The sequence below is a fragment of the Gallus gallus genome, chromosome 3, assembly GCF_016699485.2.
Source record: "Gallus gallus isolate bGalGal1 chromosome 3, bGalGal1.mat.broiler.GRCg7b, whole genome shotgun sequence".
NCBI classification, from domain to species: domain Eukaryota; kingdom Metazoa; phylum Chordata; class Aves; order Galliformes; family Phasianidae; genus Gallus; species Gallus gallus.
The window spans coordinates 82710538-82733058 of record NC_052534.1 but is presented as its reverse complement, the minus strand read 5'-3'; the positions used below and the strand labels follow the sequence as shown (position 1 = coordinate 82733058).

Below are 22521 nucleotides of genomic sequence, written 5' to 3'. Positions count from 1 at the left end.
GGCGGAAGGATTCAAAACAAGTTATTAATTTTCAGTGGGAATTCTTAACTTACAGACCTTAGGTCTTTTTTTCTAAACAATATTTAGTGCTGTAGTATCTGCTAAGACAAACCTTCTGAGGAAGTGGCTGAAGGTGCATTTCCTGCAGCCTTTGCTACAAGTAACTGACTGCAGGTGCAGCTGGCAGTTGTAAAGTAGTTCCTCTCCTCCACCTCTTCCTATCAAAAGACAGTGGACAAGATCTGCAGAATGAAATGCAAATGCAAGGAAAGTAAGTTGTTATGGAGTATTCATGAAGAAAGCAAGCAGTTGCCTCATCTACAGATAAATGGGGCAATGTAGAATTACTCAAGCCAGACCCTTAGTATTATGGGCTTTGTTCTTTGCCATAAATATTCTCCTGTGTCCTAGAATAGAGAGATCAGAGCAACCTATTGGAAAGTTCCAGGAAACAGTTTGTTTGAAGTATACTGACATCCCATAACCAGGATTCAAGCGTCTGGCTTGAAGTTTATAGTGGCCATCTGAATGTTTCAGTTATATTATGTTCATTATACAGTTTGAGATGGAAACAGTACATTGCAACTACAAGCTAGCATTGTATGAGGAATCAGTTCTGTGAGGTGCTGATCACTTTGACCTGGACTCATCAAAGCTCAGGCCAAGCTCATATTACTTTTTATTTTGTAAAATCAAGTTCGAATTTTTCCAAATGTATGTACCATCCCCTTATTGCCAAGTAGCATGGAGGGAAAGAGACAAATACTTTTTAGCTTGTGTTATTTAATGGCAGAGGCTGGATAATCCCAAGTAAAAGTTGGCAGTAGGGTTTTCCACACTTGTAGAAAAAACGCTGTGGGTGTAAAGCTGGTGAAGACAGCAAAGCAAATCCTGCACTGGTAGTCATTCTCCTCAATGCTAAATGCAAGGGACAAAATAAGAGAATTGTAGAAGGAGGCGTACTGTAGCAAAACTATTCTCTGACGTTAGGCTTTTCCTAGACTTTCCTATGAATAAGTTGGTTCAGTCTCTAATATTTACATACTTTTGTAAAAGCTGGACAATGCAAGATTAACCAGTTAAAATTAGACACTGTTCATTCACTGTGAATTTATAAAATAGAGGTCTGACGCTCAGAATCTTTTCTCTTAGGATGGTTTAGTGGCAAGGTCCAGGCATGATCTGTCCTAAGTGATGGAAGTTATATATGACATCGAACTTGTCAAACCTTTTCGTTACACTCCTGAAAAGAACATTTGCAGAGAATGACCATTGGGCTAAAATATCCATGTAGTCATAGGAAGAGCAGCACAAAGGGTTGCAATTTACGTGAAGAAAAATGAAATCTAAAGTGTGCTTCAGTTGAAAGTAAGAGTCTGTGTAGTTTGTTCCTTAAGTGAGGAATTAAGCATTTGTTGTGGGTTTTTTCAGTTTCTCCAGTATTTCAGAAATATGCACTGTTTCAGAGAGAAAGTTTCTTGTGCAAATATTTGGAAATACATGCCATAACACATTTTTTATATTGCGTACTAATGTCTTCTCTTGTATTTATTAATAGATTGAACTTTACCGCATAACAGTTTATTGTAATCCAAAAGTTGCAACAGAAGATACGTGTTGTGAAATATCTGCGGACCTGGTAAGTTATTTGTTAAACTAAAAATGGTATTAGAAAATGTTTCATTTTCTCTTACTACAGAGTTATAAAGAAATTTCAGTGGAAGCGTCCAATTCAAGTGTTCAACCTCTGAAAATGAGTCCTGTATCTGGAGTTGTGGTGCAGTGGTGCATTTTTTCTTGTCACCGAAACAAATGGCTTGGTGGAACTTCAGTAAAAGGCACTAGGTGCTGCTAGTGCTTTTTAAATGCCTATCTTAACATTGATTAGTGTTTAATTAGTAATTGAGGAAGTGTCAGAGAGCAGGAAACAAATTCACCGCCATCACCTTCACGTAATATAGGCTACTTTAATAACTATTATCTGCTCTAGAATTATAACTGGTAAGCAAAGAAAGCCCATGAAAGACTTTGTGTGACAGTGGAAGAGAAGAAAAGTAGGATGGTGTTAAAGGCATATCCCTTATTTTAGTATAATAACATGGAAAAATGGATGTTTTGTGATTGGCAAAACTTCATTATAGTGCATAATGGAAGATGTTCTTTAGTCTGTAGAAATGTTAGAAGTTATATATGTGACTGTTTTGCTAAATTAAGCCTGTTTGGAAGGGGGGAAGGAAGAAAAGCAAATCCCTCGGGGGGGGGGGGGGGGGGGGAACAACAAAACACCAAACAGGCTAAAATATTGGTTTGTTAGTTATGAACAGTCTCCCAGAAAAGGCTTCTCTGAGACCATGAGTACTGCGATCATCACTCATTGAGAATACTTTGTGGGAACTGACAACTGATTGGTGATCAGAAGCCTAAGAGACTGAATCTAAATTATCAAAGGAAATCTCAATTTTAAATAATAACTTCTTGTTCAAATATACTTCAAAATATATTCCTGATCATAACACAGGCTTTCTTTTGAATTTATAAGCTCATGGCTAATTGAAATGAATGATTTTTTTTTCTGTAAGTTTCACTTTGTACATGGAAAAAAATATCTGCTGTTATGACACAGAAACAGACAAGAAAAATAAACCCTAACTATACACGAACACAAAAAGATCAGGGATATGCTTTACTGATAGCATCCTAAATGTTCTTTGAGCTATGAAGACAAAAGCACTTTGTTTCAATTGCATGTCTTATATTGAAGGTATAAAAAAAATGGAGTACTTGTTAATGACTTTCATATTGAATTCGGCATCACATTTTTTTTTAATTTTTTCATTACCTCCCTTACCAATCATATTCGTAATCATATACCAATCATATCATAGAGCTACGTTTTCAGTAATTTAGGGAAAGGGATTATTCCTTAATCACAGATTTCTACACTGAGAAGTAAGTCATGTCAGAATTTCTTTGACAAGAAGGCTCACAGGAGACTATTGTATCTTAATGAGAGCCTCTGAATATTATTTTTCCCGTCATCTTTTGCTTTCACTTTTTATAGCTCCTGGAGGCTTTCTTCCTATGTCTGGCTCTTTAGGAAGAAAGAACTGGGACAGTCAGTTCTGTTTTAACCAGTATTGTTTTCAGTACAGAAGGATCATAATGTCTAGACTTCATTTTGCTACATCTTTTTCCTCTGTTTGGCAGCAGTGGCTTTTCTGTAAAACAGAAAGTAAGTTAAAATAGCATTTGGCTGGTATTTATCTATTAACAAAAGTGGATCAAAAATGAGACAAATCTTGTTTTTATTTTAGTGCCCACATGAGGACAGATTACTTGCTACTACTTCATCACCAGTGTCTGCTCATGCCAGCAAAATATACACTCTTCCAGGAACACAGCAAGAATCTACGGACAGATGCCACTGCTTTCCAACTAAAGTATGATGTTCTCCTATTGCTTTTTAATTCAACGTTCTACTTAATTCTGCTAGGTATTTAAAAAAATAAAAATTAAAAAATAGAAAGCGCTTGAATTTTTTTCTGTAGTTATGAAAAAATGTTACAATCCTAGACTATAATAATACATGTATATTTGTATTTTACAGTTAAGAAAAAATGCATTTTAGATTTAATTTTAAAATTACAGTTTCAAGGGGCTGTAAGATTTTGTAGAATGAACACAAACAAAAAGCAAGGATCAATAGTAAAAATGAGAATTACTACTAATATGTTAGGGTAAATATGGTGTAAACATTTTTACTTCAGAATAGATTGCTTTCTACATACTGCCTGTTTTAAATCCTTCTCCTGAATGTGGTGCTAAATTTATTCCAACCCATTTGTTTTGTTAGGCTTTTGTAATTAAGATAAAGTATTCAAACCAATTACATACCTTGGATATGCTTCTTTGTTGATTATTTTTGTTTTGTTTTGCTTTCTTTTAAAATCAGGGAGAAGCAGGATTACCAGGAGTTGCTGGTTTGCCAGGCCAGAAAGGGCATAAAGGTGAAAAGGTAAATAATGATTGCATTCTGTATTTCTGTGGATTTCTTTCTCTTTATTGGACAGAAACTTTGCAGATTTAGTTATTCCTTAAAGGTATCTATTTTTATAGAGGTTAAATTCTTCATCAGTTGGTGCCTGGTTCTGAGTGTGTCCTCTCTGCCCCACAGCCTAGATCTGTCCCACACTGAGGTCCCCTCCCACTCAAGAACTCCATGGAACACAGTACCCATGAAACAAACACACATAAAACACTGATAATGTATTTTCTTCCTCGGACTCTTATCCAAACACAGAGAAGTCATGTATGTTGTTGACAACAAGGATTTCCCTATATTATGTATGTATTTGTATAGCACTGCTGATGCCAGAATCCTATGCAGTGGATTATTTTAGTGATCAGTAGGAGGCTGAGAATTCACTAATATGACCACAGCACTGTGTGTTCTTTGTCATCACTCTTAATCACTGAAACTTTCTTAATTGCAAAGAGAGAGGATGCTGACATTGGCAAACTGTACAACAGTTCGGTTGATACACCTTCCTTGGGCATATTCCTTATTTTTGCTCTGTAGTGCTTTCTGTGACATTCCTGTGCTATTTAGCTTGAGGGTTTCCTAGTAATGAAAGTCAGTCTATCATACAGTTTTCCCTTTATACTCCGTTGCCTAAAATTGTTTGAAATGTTTCAGATGGGAAATGTCTGGAAATGTGTTTTTATTGCACTAACAGAAGTGCCAACTTGAATAAACTGCTGCAAGTCAGCAAGAAATACAAGCAATACCACAAGGGTGTTAATCTACCTCTTAGGATGGAGTTGTCCTATCCACCATCCTGCAGCATGCTGTTTAATATTTGATCTAAAATAACTTGTGAAGACATCCAGCACTGTTCCTAAGACTGCAGTACTTGGCTGAAGCCGGTCCAGTTCAGAAAGGGCTTATCTGCACAGCAGTAAATGCAGAGTAAATTCCTTGATAGTTCCTTGATCTTCCCTTCCCAACTTCTTCACTCCCCTCCAGTACACATTTTAATTTTGATACTACTTGTATATTTGAAGAAAGTTCAAATCTGTTTCTGTAGCCTAGCTGAGCCTACAAGTATTGTTGATAGCCTCCAAACTTAAGCACAAATTTTTGCTGATCCTAGGTCTGTGTATATAGTGCAGTTATGTTAAAGCTAGCCAGAGTGGTTTACCAAACCCACATTGCATTGATTTGAAAAGCAATGAAACCTTTCAACTTCTGTTCATCCATCACTGATAGCAAACTGCATTAGACCATGTCTGACATGGTTGGTAAGTACAAAGTACAAATTATTTATAAACTATAAAACTGGAAACTGTTAAGTATGAGATTAATGAAAAATAAACCTTTCAAGATTTAAACAAATAGATGTTTTTTGTTTGTTTGTTTTTCCAATGGATTATTACCTGTAAATTCAAATTAAATTAGTTTATCACCAGGCACTTGGATATTTCACTGAATCTTCAGAGCCTGAGTGGGATTTGTGCATCCAGCAACTTTAGCCTACTGATAGTAAATTGATATTTTTGACCAACAGAATCAGCAGATTAAAGTCAGTAGTAGTACAGCAAGTAGCTAGAAAATGGCTTATTTTTAACTTGCCTTATAACTGGCTGCACTTTCTAGTTTCTAGACTTATGCTTTTTTTTTTTTTTCCTTTGGGGAGGGGTGTGCTGGGGAGCAGATTTGCCAGCATGGAGGAGCTGTAAGAAAGAAATTACTATACTACGGCTGTTACATAATCAAGTAACTCTCACAATAGATAATGTCTCTCCACAGGTCCACTGGAGGATTTTAAACAGAAAAGACACTTGCAGATTAACCAAAACATCTCCTATCTTCATTGCTGAAATAAGTCTTGCCTGTTGTTTTGTAGTGTTAATTGATGGCTTCAAAGCTTAGAAATACGTGAATACATGGATGGTTCAGTTTCTCACTTGTCTATGGTTTCTGAAGTCCAACGTTTCACACACTGTTTTTGTCAAAATACAGTCAATGTTAAGACATATCTCTAGTGTCTTGTCACATTACTCACACGATTAAAGGGATGGTGTCATTGTTGACTTTGGAGAGCAAATTAATAGTACTTACCATAATGGAGCTGAATACTTTGTTCCCTGAGACTTTAGCACCCTTTTTTTTTTTTTTCCTCTGCATTTCTGCAAGTTTTCAGTAACACTCTTGATGGTGGCATCAATAATTAGAGAGGGATAGGCAACACTATAGTCTTTTCCAGAGGCATTATTATGTACAGGAGAGTAACAGGTTGTGCTTAGGTGTTTTGTAATGTGTTTCACATGAAGTAGGGACTTACTGAGGATTTTGATGACCAGGCCAGTTGGGAAGCGAAAGGGTTTTCTGTAAGTTTTCTGGTAGTTCTTCAGTCGTTGCTTCTCATTTCCTTTTTTGCTTCTAGACCGTATTATTAACATTCAATCAACTATATTTAAATGTCCTTGTCATAACAGCATCCAAGTAAGAACAAGTTACTGTTCTATTGATGAAATCTCTTGATCAGCCCAACATTTCTTGATCTTTTATTTGCTCCTTCCAATTTCCCACCCACCATAATTAAAAGTATGACTTAATTTACATGTCTTTTTGCTGTGATGGGATTTGTAAGCAAGTTTCTACAGACTCATATTGGTGTTAGGCTATATTCAAGCCCCACCTCAACTTGCTCTTCAGTCTACCACAATTGTTCCTTCAGATCAGACTGTGTTTTGCTTGTTCGGGAGTATCCATGTTATCACCAGGACAAAGCATGATGTCTGACAAGCCATGTGTAGGCATTTTGAATTTAATTATTATCCTACATTCTCATACACATAACCAATTTCGTCTTAGTACTTTTGAACGGGTCAGAAACAAAGACTAATTGATGTTTATTCACTAGAATAGGCATTTATGCAAATACTTATGCACATCTAGCATAAGTTATAAGCTATTTATAAGAACATCACTGATCAAAATTATTCCACTTGTTTAAAAGACTGTCCTATTTGTATCTCACCTTTCATTATGGCTTCATTCTGGCTAATCTGTTGGTTGACAACACTGTCCACAACAGCGGAGTTGGAACTAGATGGGCTTTATGGTCCTTTCCAACCCAAGACATTCCATGATTCTGTGACTCTATAAATCACTGGGACAACATGAGGACAGTTCTTCACTCAACTGTACAAATATTCCCATTAGCTTTGAAAAGGTGCTTCTGAGGTGGAGGAACTGCTCTATTTAAAGTCCATCTTCCCTGCTGAAAGATCAGACTGTTTGGTACCATACCACTTACTTCGTATTAAAAACAAACCCACCAAAAAAAAAAAAAAAAAAAACCTCAAAGGAAGTAGAGTAGTTCCTCTCCCTTTTATTTCCTGTGCAAGCTTGAATTTAACAATGTTTGCTCTGCAGGACTTTACTTGCCTGGAGATCTGTATTTCCCAGCTATCAGAAGCAGGGGACAACCTCCTGATCTTTAATGTCTGAATAATTAAGACTTAAAAAGTCACAGGGACCAACTTCACTGTTTATTTGTGCAAGCCCTTAAAACACATATTTCAGCTTTTTCCTTCAGGTGAGAACTGAGAGGCAGCACTTGTGAAGTGTACAACTTAGATTATCCTTGAACAGTATTCTCTATTAATCTCATGGTGGCTTAATTCTCAGCACAGTGTATTTCACAAGTTTGAAGTGCTTAAAAGTCAGATGGAACTATCCTGTGATTTAACACATTTTGATATGTTTTGTAGAGGTAGGCTTCCACTGCTGCTGAGCCAAGTGAGAAATGAACCATATTTTCTGTTCATTTTTTTTCTTCCACTGTAGCATAGTGTATAGCTACTTAAAAATATATTCATTGCTAGTGAAAGTCACTTAATCATGATGTCAAGGTTCTGTTTTGTCCTCCATATGGAGAAAATCTTCAGAAAGGTGGAATATTGATGGTAGTAATTGAAATAATTATACAGAATATACAGACCATTTTTTTCTTTTGAGGAGGCTATAGAATTAATTGTATATTAAGTAATCTTTGCCTCCATCCCCAGAAGATTTTTAAATAGAAACCCAGAGAGAGTTAAAATTTTGATTATAATAATAACACATTCCAAGCTGTGTTAATAGGTCACTGGTTCATGCTGTAAGTACAGTAGGGAGCAAAAAATCAGAGGCAGAGTGCTTTCAAACATTAAAGTGCCTATTGATGCACACATATTTCTGTTGAAATGTGGTTCATTAATTTATATTTTAATTAAAGAAAAAGATGTTTAAAATGCTATTTTGAGCTTGATAGAAATAGATTTATGCACTAAATTTATGCATATGAAGATACTTAGAATGATTAGAAAAAAAAACTTTTGGAGAACAAATAAGCTGTCTCACTGTTCTTTCTGCCTGTTTTCTTCACTAGTTTTCCTTTCTTCAGTCTTTGTCATTCCTCATAACCCAGGTTTGTCTGTTTCCATCTAAGGCATATCTATTACATTACAGTCTTCAGTATAGTTCATTTCTCATCCGATTTTCATTGCAGAGGTTATTGATGCACTGAGTGAGCTCGAGGCTGATATGCATGAAAAATAAAAATTTCTCGGGCAAAATCTGACTGGCTGTCAGTGCTAACAAAGCAAATTTCCCAAAGTCAGAGTACTTAGTAAATTTTAATCTTGTAATGGGCAGAAGAAAATACCTCACACCCACAGAAAATAGAATCTTTTAGCAGCCCCACTTAATATTTTAACTAATAGTCCAAATTATCTAATAGATATGAAAATTTTCTTAGAAAAAGTTTTAAATATTCACCTCTTATCTTTGTTGTTGTGTACATCATTCTAATATTCAGCTGGTTAGGATTAAGGATGGCAGTTCAGGTCTTCCTCAAGAGATGTGGAGAAGTGGTAATGAGTTCTCAGCACTCTGAGTGCTCAGAGAGTTGAGGGCTGCCATCTCAACCCCAGAGCTGAAGCTAAAGCAGAAGAGGAGCAGTCAGTGGGCCCTGTTGCGGGCCATAAGCAGCAAAACGGGGCTAAAATTTCACTGCCAGGTCAGCACACAGCCAGGAATTCCTATGAGGAATCTAGCTTCTACATCAGTGCCAGGGAAACACTAGAGTGATGCCATAGAAAAATAGAACATTCCCAGTTCATTCACAGAATTATTAAGGTTAGAAGGGACCTTTGGACATCACCTGGTTCAATACCTCTGCTCAAGCTACTCTTAGGGATTAATTTTCTTTCTCATCTTTGTCAGCATCTTTGAATTTGAGCTGATTCTACGCATCAACAAAAAGTTCTTAAGCTGGCACTTTCCAAGTCATGAGAACTGTTTATCTGTCTGTGCAACGAAATGTTAATACTTTCTATCTTAAGTAATTTCTTACAGGGACTACCTCTGACATCGATTACACAGGTAGCAGATGTAGTGTAAAGGTTCCATTCTTTACGTTACACCTTTTGCGTTTCTCTTTATCACTTTTGGAAGTCTCTGTCTACAGTACACTGCCTACTGGTAACAGCTCTCTTGGATGTGCAGATATTCCTTTCTTGGTAATAATTTTCTTATCTGGATATTTCTGATGCTACTGGCACGCATTCTTTATGCAGAGATGAAATCCAGGAAAGCTAATTTTCCTTATCAAGTCTGATAAAACTTTGGCTAAGGAGTCTTTTGAGAACTGATATAGGCTCTTCATTTAATCTGAACTAATATGTCCTTTTTGTTGACAAGAGCAATACTGTGGCATTATGTGCTCCAGGCCATGTTTGTGTCATTCTTTCTATTTATTAAATGCAATTGCTTTTATTTTAGTATTAAAATCACAACCTGGTTAGATCAGAACACTGCTGAGAATATTTTCCTCCATTCAAAGTTTTTTGTAGATTTTCTTTTCTAGATTCAATATCAAAGCGTCATGTTAATCTCACTGCATATCACAGTGTAAATGTATTTGAAATTATTTGGTCTCTTAAATTACAAATTTATGTTTAAATAAAATGCTGTCTTAAAGCTTTTTGGGTTTTATGTGAGAAAAGGAAAGGGCTGTAATTTGTTAATTAAATTATCTCTGTAATTTTCTCTATTACTCCACTTGATTTTTTGATTTTTTTTTCCTATCTTTGCTGTACAAAACTACAGTAGTAATATATGATAAAGATACTGTATTTTCTGTTTGCTACTAGCATATTTTTTTGTGTTCTACAATGAGAACACTGGATAACATCTGAATGGCAGAAAGATGTAAAGGTCAAGTGCTGTTGAAACTCTGAATCATCAATGTAATAAAATAATCACAATTTTAGTACTGTAGTTGGCCTCAGATGTGCTGAATTAGTTCTAGTTCAGATAGACAGCTGACTGGTATCACTGGCAAGAGACTGTAATCTCTTTTTAAGAATTTGGCTTGGCTTGGCTTTATGGAAGACTAACAGAAAAATTTGTGTGTGTGTGTTGGGCTGAGGCTGCTGAATTTCTACTGTCTGCTAGGTTTCACCAAAATAAACCCCGCCAAAAGTATAATAGCCATCCTATTGTTTGTAAGATGTTACATTCTGGAAAATGTGCTTTGGCTTAAATATTTTATTCACTAAGTAACTTGTGCTCTGTTGAAAAGAATTTTCAATGCTAGTCTTAGCAGAAATTCTTAACAGTAGACTTACAGGTCACTGTACTACCCTTGAATGCAGAAAGTACTTCATAATCTATTATACCAGCACTGCACTATTATTTTACATGGCTACCAGCCTGTATTTCTGTTAATTTTGGTAGTTCTAAGAAAATGTAAATTTTTGTTCTTTCTTAATAGTTTAATTACATAAACTTACAAAACTTAATTGCAGTGTGTTTGTATGCCCTTGCTAAGCCATAAAAAAAATATACTTATTTAGGGATAGATATCGGTGTGGTAGTTTGGGACCCGGTTTTTAATTCCTATTTCTATACCTTTGGGATTTGTAGATGAGGAAGTGATGCATGTTCACTTTTGTAAAGGACTTCAACATCTGCAGAAGCAAAAGAAAAGTCTATTATGCAGAAACAGGCCAAAGGCCCTTAGAAATGCATTTGCCCCCTTTTTTTTTTTTTCATTCTATCACTCTGCTGTGTGAACTCTTGTTGGCAATACAACATGCAGTATGTGATCTCTAACCTCATGGAACAAAAGCATGAAAAACTAGAGCATGGTTATTAAAATCAAGGTTATAAGATAGAGGTATATCTTAATAATCTAATTTGCCATGGAAAATAATTGTCTTCAAGGCAAGGAATACATTTGAACTTAATGAAACAGAAATGTAAACATAACTATACAGCTAAAGTCTTCCAGTCATATACTAGGCTGTGTAATTTTTGCCTACACAGTATATAAAAATACACTACTGAATGTTCTGGTCTCTTAAAATACTTGCAAGAGGCTTAAGGGAACAGAGTGTGAATAGATAAGGCAGTCACTCTGTGGTGACAAGCCAAGCTAACTAAGGACTGGTCCTGCCCCTAGCATGACTCACTACTAATATGAGAGCAACATTCAACAACTTGTTCTACTTTTGAGACAGAATAGTTTAGCATACCTATATTAAGGACCACACCAATATTTAAAAAAATAGGATGTGAAAAATGGCTCATACACTCCTCCATAACATGACTCTTCCTGATCAGTGGCTTCAAATCAGACAGTGGAGTGGTGCTCTTCACCAGGTTCAGCACGTTTGGTGATCTGCTGAGCCGCTGTTATAAACAGAGGAGTTTTCAGTTGGGCTGTGCAGAGGTAATTGCTTTATGGTGGTTTCTGTGAATAGATTTTAGAAATTTAAAATGGAAGGCAAGGAATATAGAGAAACATTACAGGTAGTTGAGAAGTAACAACAATGGTTCAATCCAGTTCTGGGGCCCCAACACAAGAAGGACATGGAGCTGTTGGAGTGGATCCCAAGGAGCGCCATGAAGATGATCAGAGGGCTGGAGCACCTCCCCTGTGAGGACAGTCTGAGAGCTGGGGCTTTTCAGCCTGGAGAAGAGAAGGCTCTGTGGGGGCCTTATAGCAGCCTTCCAGTTACTGAAAGGGGCCTACAGGATAGCTGGGGAGGAACTTTTTATAAGGGCAGGCAGTGACAAGACTAGGACAAGAGGAAATGGCTTTAAACTGGAAGAGGGCAGATTTAGACTAGATATCAGGAAAAAATTCTTTACTGTGAAGGTGGTGAGACACTGGAAGAGATTGCCCAGTGAGGTTGTGAATGCCCCCTCCCTGTAAGCATTCAAGGCCAGGCTGGTTGGGGCTTGTATAGAGCATGAGAGAGAGCTTACCTCTTCAGAGTATGCTGTGCTGAGTCAGCAGATGCTGAGGGCAGCCTGAATGGAATGGTAGGGAAAACATATACTATAAATCCTCCTTTTAATGAGAAGTAAGTGGTTAATAATGTCTGGCCTGGGATGCAGCAAACACGGTTGCTGCATGCTTTCGGGGTTTCTTGCCAATCTTGCTATTCCTTTCTTCAGAAAGGTTAAAATTTATCATTTTGGAAGAGTACTACATTTACGCTGAAAAGATGAATGTACTCATAGTATTCTCTCTTTGAGGCTTTCAGGTTTTTGTTTTTAGAGGTTCTTTTTTTGTGTGTGTGTCTGCGTGGTGGTGTTTTCTTTAATCTTTACAGCAGTGGTTGTTCTGTCAGTGATTTCTAGGATACCTAGCTGATGTAATTGTACCATTAATTGTACATCAATTAAAATCACTTTAAACCTAATGGAGAGACATAGGTTGTCAGGTAAGAAACAATTGGGCACTTTTCACACTTTCTCACTAAAAAAATTGGTCATCTGGATAGGAATCTGCTCTCCTTGCCCTCAGAGAAGAGACCAGTCTGCTGGGCTGTGGTTCATTCGTTAATTCTGGGACAACTGTACATTCCATTACAACGAAAGCACTTGCACAGATTGAACAGACCCATAGGCTGCAGAGTGTACAGAACATGTCTGCTGTGGTCCAAAGCCTTTCTGTTGGACTGCTGAATTAAGAATCACCTGTATGTTGTAAAGATCATGATAAATTGATATCTGTTGCTATGTAGTGTGTTTATTGATAAAGTTGATGAACTTATCCTAGTACGAGTAAGTTTCTGCTCATGCTGAATATCAGAATTACAAGTTCCCAGGATCCCACTTTTTAAAAAATTTCTGCATTTTGTCAATTTAGAGGTTTGGGGACTTTATTCCTCAGCAGGAACTTCTAGGCTTTCAGTTTTGAATTTGAGCACCCAACTTATTTCTGTACCCTTTAATAAGAAGCAATTATTTGTGTAATTATTGTGTAATTGTGTAATTATGGCTCTTGTCCTTCCTCATGCACACCTTTAACTCAAAGAACAGATTAATATTTATTGTTTTCAAATCAGTGACATTCTTCTTGTGAAGAGCTGGTTTGCTGCAAAAAACAAACAAACAAAAAAACCTGTAGTGTTTTCTGTTCACTAGAGAGTTTTCATTTCTTGGTACAAGTAAACAAACCTTACTTTTATTTTTATTTAGAATGAAAAACTATAGGGTTTCATTGCTCTATCATCCCCTATTGTCCGCTTGGCTTTGATTTTAAGCTTTGTAGCCCTTATTCTTGACATTCTTAAGCAAAATTTATTTGTTCAGTGTTTGCTTCAATCATTTTTAAGATTCATTGTCCAATTTTCAGCTGCTGGAACCTTCTATACCTCTCCTGATCAGTGAAGAGAGTCTCTTAACACTAACATTTTCTAACAAATTGCTCACAGTTTGGATTTTGGTTTCTTTGAGGGAGTGACAGGGAGAGAGAAGGTAACTGAGTTCAAAGTATCTTTTAAAAATATTGTGTGCATGTGACTTTTAGATCAAAGTAACTCCCTATTTCCATGTTCTTTCTCAGAGTTGAATGCACTCAGTCCAGTGAATTTGTCTTGCCTAACTCTGTTGTCACAATGAATTCCCTTGAAATCAGCAGTTAGTTTTTTTTTTTTTTCTAGAAACATACACTTGGAAGTATTTGTCTTAATTCACATTGTAAATAGTTTAAAATGTACTTATTTTTTCCGATTTTAGTGTTACATGTATGGCATCTTCCTCTGCAGTCATTATATTTCTAAGTATGACATTACATGTCTGCAGTGGTAGGAGGTACTTTTCTGTTGAGTAAGATACGACCTGAGCAGTCAGTGGTCTTTAAAACTTCTAACTGAATAATTTATTTTGTAGGGTGAGATGGGTGCAAAAGGACAGGATGGTGCTGCTGGTCTTCCTGGTGAAAAGGTATGTTTTTGTGTGTAAACATACAATTTGACTCACCAGGAAGCGTTCGCTGTTACAGTGGCTCATCTGTAATTACTCACAGAGAAGAGAGGACAGAACATTTCTGTTGTTAGAAAACTAATTTCTGTCTTGTATGCTGCTGTATTTTTGTTTTACACTGAAAAAGCAGCTCTAGCTAATAGTATTTTCTGCAGGTGTGCTTATCTTCTTTCTAGAAAATGGGAAGGGGAATATACTCAATTAAGGGAAGCCTATCCAGCTGGCAGAACAGGAAAGAGATGTTCTCTCATACCCAGCATGCAGAGAGGTGGAGGAGAAGAAAGGCCAGCTTGGCTGGATCTCTGTGAAAACACACAGCCCACAGCAGGTGATGATACCAGGTGCTGAACTTCCCCATAGCTGCCCCCCAGTAAGGGTGTTTTGTTTTGTTTTGTTTGCTTGTTGGTTTTCCAGTAGTATCAAACATCTTTATTAGCCTTCATCCCTCAGTTCTGTCAATTTAGTCTCTCTTTTGTCATGCACTTCAAGTTTCTGTGCTTTCAGTGCTATAAACATGTGCTCCTCTTCAAGGTAGCTGTTGCCATGGTAAGTCCAGTATTTCAATAATGCTCTTAATTTGGTTAATTTAGCCATTATCCAGATTTCTAAGCACTAAAACAATTCACCTCAACTGTGAGGTTTTGAATCTGGTAATGATAGGATATAGAATTATGAAACTCTTTCACTTTTACTTTCAATTAAAAAAAAAAAAAAGCTTTACTTTTGTTAATAAATGAGAGCTAGATATATGATATGATATTAGAAAGGAGATGAATGAGCATCAGCAGCAAATTCATTATTTTAAGTATAGTAGAAAAGTGGAGAGCAGGCTGCAAAGATCTTCAAAGAACCTTGCAGTGTTGAGGAACTGTCTCATAAAGCAGCATGTAAAACGCAGTGAAATTAATAGTTAAGTGATGGGGAGGAAAAACAAGCCAAAATTTATGTATTTCATATTGGATGCTGGACTGGCTTTTATTGCTCATGAAAGTGATCTTGAAATTAGAGGTCAATGAAAACATACACTAACTGTTAAGTACTAGTCAAATAAATAAAAGGAATTTAGTAAAGATTAAGAAGAGAGTGGGGATCAAAAAAAAAACATCTTAAATTCACTGCTATTAATAAAACTATGTTCATAAATCTGTGCATACAGTTCTGGTTCCCTCATCTCGAAGTGGATTTAGTAGCCCTGGAAAAGGTTTACAGGAAGCATCAAAAATGATCAACAGCATTGGGCATCCTCCAATTAAGGCACAAGAATGATGACTTCAGTTTGAAAAAGGCACAGTTGAGGTGAAAATTGCTGCATTCTATGCTCTGTAAAATTATGGGTGGAACAGAAAAGATTATTTTTTTTTTTTCATCCTCTCTCAGCATGAGAACTAGAACATTAAATTATTTGATAGCAAGTTTGGAAAGGATAGAAGGGGATTCTTCTTCATATAACTTGATTAAAGTTGGAGAGCAGGACTGCAATCATTTGAAAGTTGATTAAAGTTAGTAAAATAAATACCCCTGGAGGGTGTCAAACAGACACCAGTACTTCTCTCAAAGTTCTAGGCTCCAAATTGCTGAAGACTGGGAAACTCCCTGGAGAAGTGTCTATGATTACCATGTTGTTATACTTTTCTATAGGCTACTGTTGTTGCCACAATTGTAGACACATACTTGAACAGAGAAACTTTTGATTTGATCCAGCTAGACAGCTTTTATTTTACTGTGCTCCCACATGTGAACTAGTAGGAAGGGATATTGTAAAACTGTAGATTGATTGTGATTGATCTCTAATGAAGTTGTGTTTTTCGTCGTCTCTTTCTGTTGCTCTTTCTTTGATGGTGTCTTTCTTTAAAATTACCAAGCATCATTGCTTTTGCAGTACAAGTTATTGCCATGGTTTAACCTGGCAGGCACTTGAGCACCACGAAGTCATTATTTCACTTCCCCCTCCCAGTGAAATGGGGAGAGAACTGGGGGGAAAAAATAACAAAGTAGAACTCATGGGTTGAGATTAAAACTGTTTACTAAGTCAGAGAAGGAAGGGAAAAAATAATAGTAAAGTTAATAGTAATAGACATATACAAAACAAGTGATGCACAGTGCAATTGCTCATCTCCTGACAGCTGATGCCCAGCTAGTCCCCAAGCAGTAGCTACCTGCCCAGCCAACTCCCCACATTTCCATTTTTCACATGAAAATGGAATATCCCTTTGCCCACCTTAGATCAGCTGTCCTGGTTCTGCCTCCTCTCACCTCCTTGTGCCTCCTCATCCCCTCTCGCTGGGAGGGCAGTATGAGAAGCTGAGAGGCTGAAGCATCCTTGGCTCTGTGAAGTCACTGCTCAGCAACAACTAAAACATCAATGTGTTATCAACTTTTTTTTTTTTTTCCTGAAGTCAAAACATAGCATCATACCAGACACTGTGAAGAAAAATCAACTCTGTCCCAGCTGAAATCAGAACAGTTGTTATTGCAGTTTCCATGGTTAATATTGTTTGAGTGTTTTGTTTGTTTTTTTTTTTTCTTTCTTTCTTAGCACCTTATAGAGTCACTGTCAGGCCAAATCCAAAAGCTCCTGTTAGTTTACATAAGGCTCAGCACTGGGGTTGTGTTTAATGTTGAGACAGTGTACTTTTCCTGAAGAGTATGACTCTTTGAATCCAGATTGCAGTAAAGCCATATTGTTGTTGCAAGTCAGAAATGAACTTCTGTGGAATCTGAAACTGACAAGGCCAAAATGTGTTTAAAAATATATTTATTTTGTACATGCATGGCTAGATAAAAAAACTGAGACACACATGCTCAGGTTATGTTAGTCTGAGTTGTGATCTCTGTGCAGTACAGTATGTTATTATTAGCTCCTTCCTGGAGGTATAATCACTTTATTTTCCTGGTATTGTGACTGGTGTTAACACACTCTCAGCTGATGTACTAAGAGCTTTTTGAATTTGTGTCTGTTATTTTTGAGCTCCTTCTTTTCTGAGATGTTCTGGTTGGTAGAAGTATGTGTAGACTCAAAAAACACTTAAAGTAAAGGAAGAAAAATCCTCTGAGATTTCTATACAAAGGCATCTCCTATGTTTCAGAAAGTAGAGGTGCAGATTTTGGAATGCTGAAGGAACCTTCTCAGGAATTAGCATTCTTCATCCTTTTCATACACCCCTCAGTATGTGTCTTCTGTTGACAGAGGTGTGATTTTGTTTGACTATAGCCATTTTTATGTTTTAGGGGAAAAAAATAAATGATACAACTGTTTTATATGCAAATGCTCTTTAATGCTCCAGAGAGAAAAGGGCACCCAAAACTATCCGTTGCAGTAATGCATTGTTCATACTTCTTTCCCAGAGGAAAGGTTCAAAGAATAAATACACAGCAGATCTTAATCTTGCTGCTTAATTCATGTGTCCTATTTTGGAAATTTACCTTAGACTGAGATAAACTGGAAAGCCAGTTTTGGTAGAAATGATTAGCTCAAGTCCACCCATCATAGTAGCGCTGTCTAAAGTTAGAATAATCCAATGTACTTTATTACCTGCTGGGGAAATGCTCCATGGTCACATGTCACACTTTAAAAAATCTATGTTTGCAGATTTTCTAGGCAAATCTGTAAGGCTTGCTTTGCATACATGACCTGAACCTTAAAGGTTCTAAGGCGTGAAAATACTCATGTATCTTCATTCTCTCTTCAAATGCCATGTTCTGTCATTTGCAAAACAGGTTATAGCTGACAGAAATTTGCAGGTGGCCCTTCAGACAACCAGAACAATTTCCTATTTGCCTGAATGCTACAATGGTTTTGCAGCAGTTGGACTGGGTAATAATTGCAGAGCTAAATGGCATAGACTGCTAGGAGGTTCTGCTATTTGAAAGGTTGGACCTGCTAGGGGCTAGCACAGAGAACAAAGTTGAAGTCTTGATGACTCCAAGGTGGTGTAAGAATAACATTAACACCTCTTTCCTGAAGAAAACAGATGTCTGTTCAGGCAGTTCTGCAATTTTGCTGCTTTTTTACTGTAAGCTGCCAAATTGAAAAGCAGGTTTCCCCTTGGCTGACAGCATCCCACACCACAACATGCCTGTCATGTCACCTGCCTTCAGGGTAAAAACAGCCAGCCTGACAGGAACGATGCCTAGCCTAGAGACTCAAGGATCAAATGCAATCTCTGGGGAGCCCTACCTCAGGCCCCCAAAATCACGACACAGTAGATCACAGACAACATCACAAATACGACTCACTCTTAAATGTGAAACTACCTCATTTCTTCTTCCCTGTCCTTTTTCAGGGAACTTTCCTAAGATATATTCTTGAAATAGCAGGTCTTACTTATTGAGGGCAACAGAAGGAATTCTTAAAAGCATCAGGGGAGAGAGCTCTGTGGTGTTAGTTTATAAGCCTAAAAAGTAAGAGGGCAATAGTCCTCCTATGGAAAATGGCTTAATTTGTAGGCTACCAGAAGGTATGGAATATGTTTCTGTGACCCCCTTCCTGCTGTCAGGACTGATTTGCTGCTTGGTCTCCTGGGGAAAATTCTTCAGTGGATCTGTCTGGTCATGATATAAGAAGAAATGGATTGTAGTGGTAAATCAGGATCACTGTGTGTGTGTGAGACTCTTATGCCTTGCCCGGTTTGAAGATGTTCAGCAATGTCTACAAACACATGTCAAGGAAGAAGTATGCTAGAGTACTTTATTCTTTGGCAATTAGCAAGTGAAATTTTCTTTGGATATATTTCTGAAGGTATTAAGTACAATTGGATTGCAGCCAGAGTGCTGGCTCCATGACCTGAGTGTAAATGTGCTGAAGTTAAATCTGTCCCTGTGAGGTGATTGGAGTGCTCTAAGATGTTGGATGACAATTGTTTATCTGATTCACATCAGGTTTCACAGATTAAGCAATCCTGGTCTAGCAGTTAGACTAACCTCATTAAAAGTGCTAGCTCTGCTGTTAAGAATGGTCTTTATGCACCATCTATGTTTGCTGGGTTACACCACTGATGTAATCTGAGCAATGTTGATGTGTTCTCGAAAATACTTCCATTAAAAAATAAATTAAAAAAAAAAAAACACCCAGAAAACTACACTGATTATTTTCCTAGTGTTCATGTCATACTGAAATTGTGAGAGAACTCTCCTGCTGGTGAGACCCCCAGGCTTCTCCTTTACTTCAGTGATGCTTTCTTATTGCCTACAAACATATTGCTAGGCAGAAGACTCTTAGACTTCTGAGAAGTGCTGATGGCAGCATGTCACAAAAAATTTAAGCTGCTGAAGATAAATAATTGGCTCTATTCTTGACCGTTCCATATTTGCCTATTTTTATTATGAAAATACTTTTCCTTCTTTCTCAGACGTTACATTATGACAAATAAAACTGAAGTATCCAGAAATGTAATTCAAGGCATTCAGATGACTTACCAAACCAAAATATGTTTTTGCCTGCTTCGCTTTAGCCAAGCTTCTATAGTAATTATTATTATTATTATTTTTTTTTTGTATAGGTGTTGGTGATTATACACCTATGTTTGTTAAACTACATTTTTTTGAAATACATATGACTCTACTCAACACTTGACTTTTCAATGGCTTATCTTTACTTTTGTGTTGTTTGTTGTTACTGGAGTTGCTTGGTTTTACTTGGTGGATTTTTTTTAATTTTTTTTTTCTTTTGACACTACTTTTTTCCAATCTAGTTTATGAACAGACATTCTAAAATATTAAATATTTTAAGTAAGCTCTTCAAAATAGCTGGTTTTGCACACTAAGCCTGTAGAAGCAGTGAAGTATTCAGTATGCTGTGCCTTTGCTTCTGCGCTGTGTGGGTACTCCCACAGTATACTAGTAAAATAAACAGTTTAGACAGACTAAAAGGAGAAAGAAATGCTTATATGAATAAAAACAATGTTTATCATCACACAACTTAGATTTATATTTAAAGTCAGACCACAGAAAAGAAGTAAAAGTACATTTCAAGAGCTTCGCCAACTGTATAAGTAAGAGTCATGAAGATGAGATTTGATTCACAAGAAACAGCGCAGAAGGTATCTACAAAATAATTGTTCCTTTTTTTTTATACCCTTGCATGTATTTTTGATGATGACCAACAGTAATATACAAACTTACATATTTTATGAGCTAGAAGATAACAGGACTAGAACATATAATGTTTGTGATCTTTTTCTCGTTTAATGGATTTGCGTGTTTATAATTTCATTTTTCTTGAGTTCACTAACAATGTGCCACCATCTTGAGTTTTAACTGACTGAAATGAAACAATGATCATTTCATTCTTTTTTTTTTCTTTTTTTTTTTTTTTGTTATTTGTTTGTAATAATTGTTTGAATATCCTTTTGGAGCATGTTAATAAGGGCATTATACAAAATGCCTCTTGTACACTGGATGCTTGTTAAATGTACATCCAAATCAAATTCTGTCATCAAGAAGATCCATGTGATCATTGACCTGTGTTTCCCATTGTTGCACCTAGATTCTGTCCAGAATTTTCCAAGGCTTTTGACTTTGTAAAAGAGTCGTGGATATGATGCCTGTTCAGCATGTGCTCCCAGAGCATCTCACTCATGCAAGCATGCAAATCTAAAGAGACAATGGTGTTGAGCATTCAGTAAAACAATCTTTTACTTGCAGCTGTCTTGAAAGATCTCTAGACAGAGTGTCTTCCACGGTTCATGTGCTGTGCTGTGTAGATTCTTGACCAAGGTTGGGATATTTCCAAAGTAGCTTGTCAGCTTCCCTGAGAAAGCTTACAGAAATGTATATGGAGCACTAGAAAGGCACTGCTTAAAGACATCGTGCTCAATTTGTCTCTCAGTTACTCAGTGTCATCTAATTTCTAAGCTCTTTTTGGTGCTGATCAATTAATTTTTAGATCAGCTATGGTGATAAATTTTACCACTTAGAAAGCCCTTAGAAAAATCCCTCTGCTACTTTCCTCTGCAGTCTCCAACAGAGAGTGAAGAGTATTATGACTACTATAGAAAGCAGTTTCTGAAAACTACATTTTCAAAGTAGGAGGAGAATCACAAGCTCTAATACGTAAAGCTGAAACAACATTTAGATAGGACACAATATGGCAATTTTATAAAATAAGATAATATGTAAATATTAAAGAAAAAAAAAAAAAGAAAGCAACTTTATTACCACTATATTAAAGACTTGAGTTTTGAGAGCTGCTGGCCACCAGAAAGCAGGCAACTGAATCTCATGTATTGCAACAACAAATTTGACGTGTGTTCCTCTTGTGATTTCAGCGATATCTTTGTCTGTATTTAATGCACACTTGATTTTAAGACATGGATCTATGTGAAAAGAGTAGCTCTCTATAGCCATCTGATGCATGAATAGGCTCTCTAAAAAATCACACTTCAGGCCATTATATTTTTCAGAATTTGTTTCATTGCTTCAGCGTCTGTGTTTCTTGCTTGCCTGCTCTGCTCTCTCTTTAACATTACAAGGATGTGTTTTGAATAGCCTTTGATCATAAATTTGATTCCAGAGCGCTGTCTGCTGCGCTGACTGATTTTGCCTTATTAGGTGATTTTTGCAGTTCCCAGCTCCAGGAACTGTTGAGCTCCCTGGTTTTTCAGTTGCCGCAGTTTAGAGGCAGCGGCACAGCCTGGTTCTCAGTGGAGGGTGTGGCTTCCCTGCTTGCTTGATTGCTGCTTCCATTCTGGATGGAACAGTGCTAGAGACTGTACTCAGTTGTGCGCCCTTGGTGAGCACAAACTTCATTTATCATTGAAGAATCGTTTATTGAGGGGAAAGGTGCTTTGGTCCATTAGCTAAGCCATGGCACTATCTTCTGCCCTCTCATATTTTCTCTTAGAATTAGGCTGCTCTCAGTAGGACAAAAGTACAAATGTATTTTGGAAACCAGATACTAATGCTTGCATTGCTCAGCATCAAAGTGATAGGCCCGTGTCACTGTGGTGAGATAAGAGGATAGGGGTGAGGGGGCCCCCTGGTATTTGAAGGGAAATGATTATAACCAGAGAAGTGCGGCCAGCCGCATGGTCTCTGCACGCAGTGACTGCTATTGTTATGTGAGGTGTGGCCAAAGAAACCAAAGGTCACCATCCATTTTGTAGGGGTCTGGGCTGCTGGGAGCAATAGGGCCTGTGGCATGCTGCCATGTAGAAGAGGCTTTTGTTAGTTTGTTACATAACATGGAAGTA

At 37.1% G+C, this 22521-nt stretch overlaps 1 protein-coding gene across 6 annotated transcripts in view; it reads left to right on the top strand.

The window, feature by feature from the left end:
- The window catches only part of COL19A1 (collagen type XIX alpha 1 chain), a 189861-nt gene that overhangs the window by 32859 nt on the left and 134481 nt on the right, over nt 1–22521 (top strand). For 4 of the 6 annotated variants that reach the window (XM_040697808.2, XM_004940448.5, XM_004940447.5 and 1 more), the window contains exons 7-10: nt 1559–1639; nt 3315–3440; nt 3953–4015; nt 14240–14293. In XM_040697808.2, coding sequence (XP_040553742.1) covers nt 1559–1639; nt 3315–3440; nt 3953–4015; nt 14240–14293 — 324 coding nt within the window. The remainder of the gene's footprint in view (nt 1–1558; nt 1640–3314; nt 3441–3952; nt 4016–14239; nt 14294–22521) is intronic. The other 2 variants (XM_040697807.2, XM_004940449.5) reach the window with 1 other exon arrangement.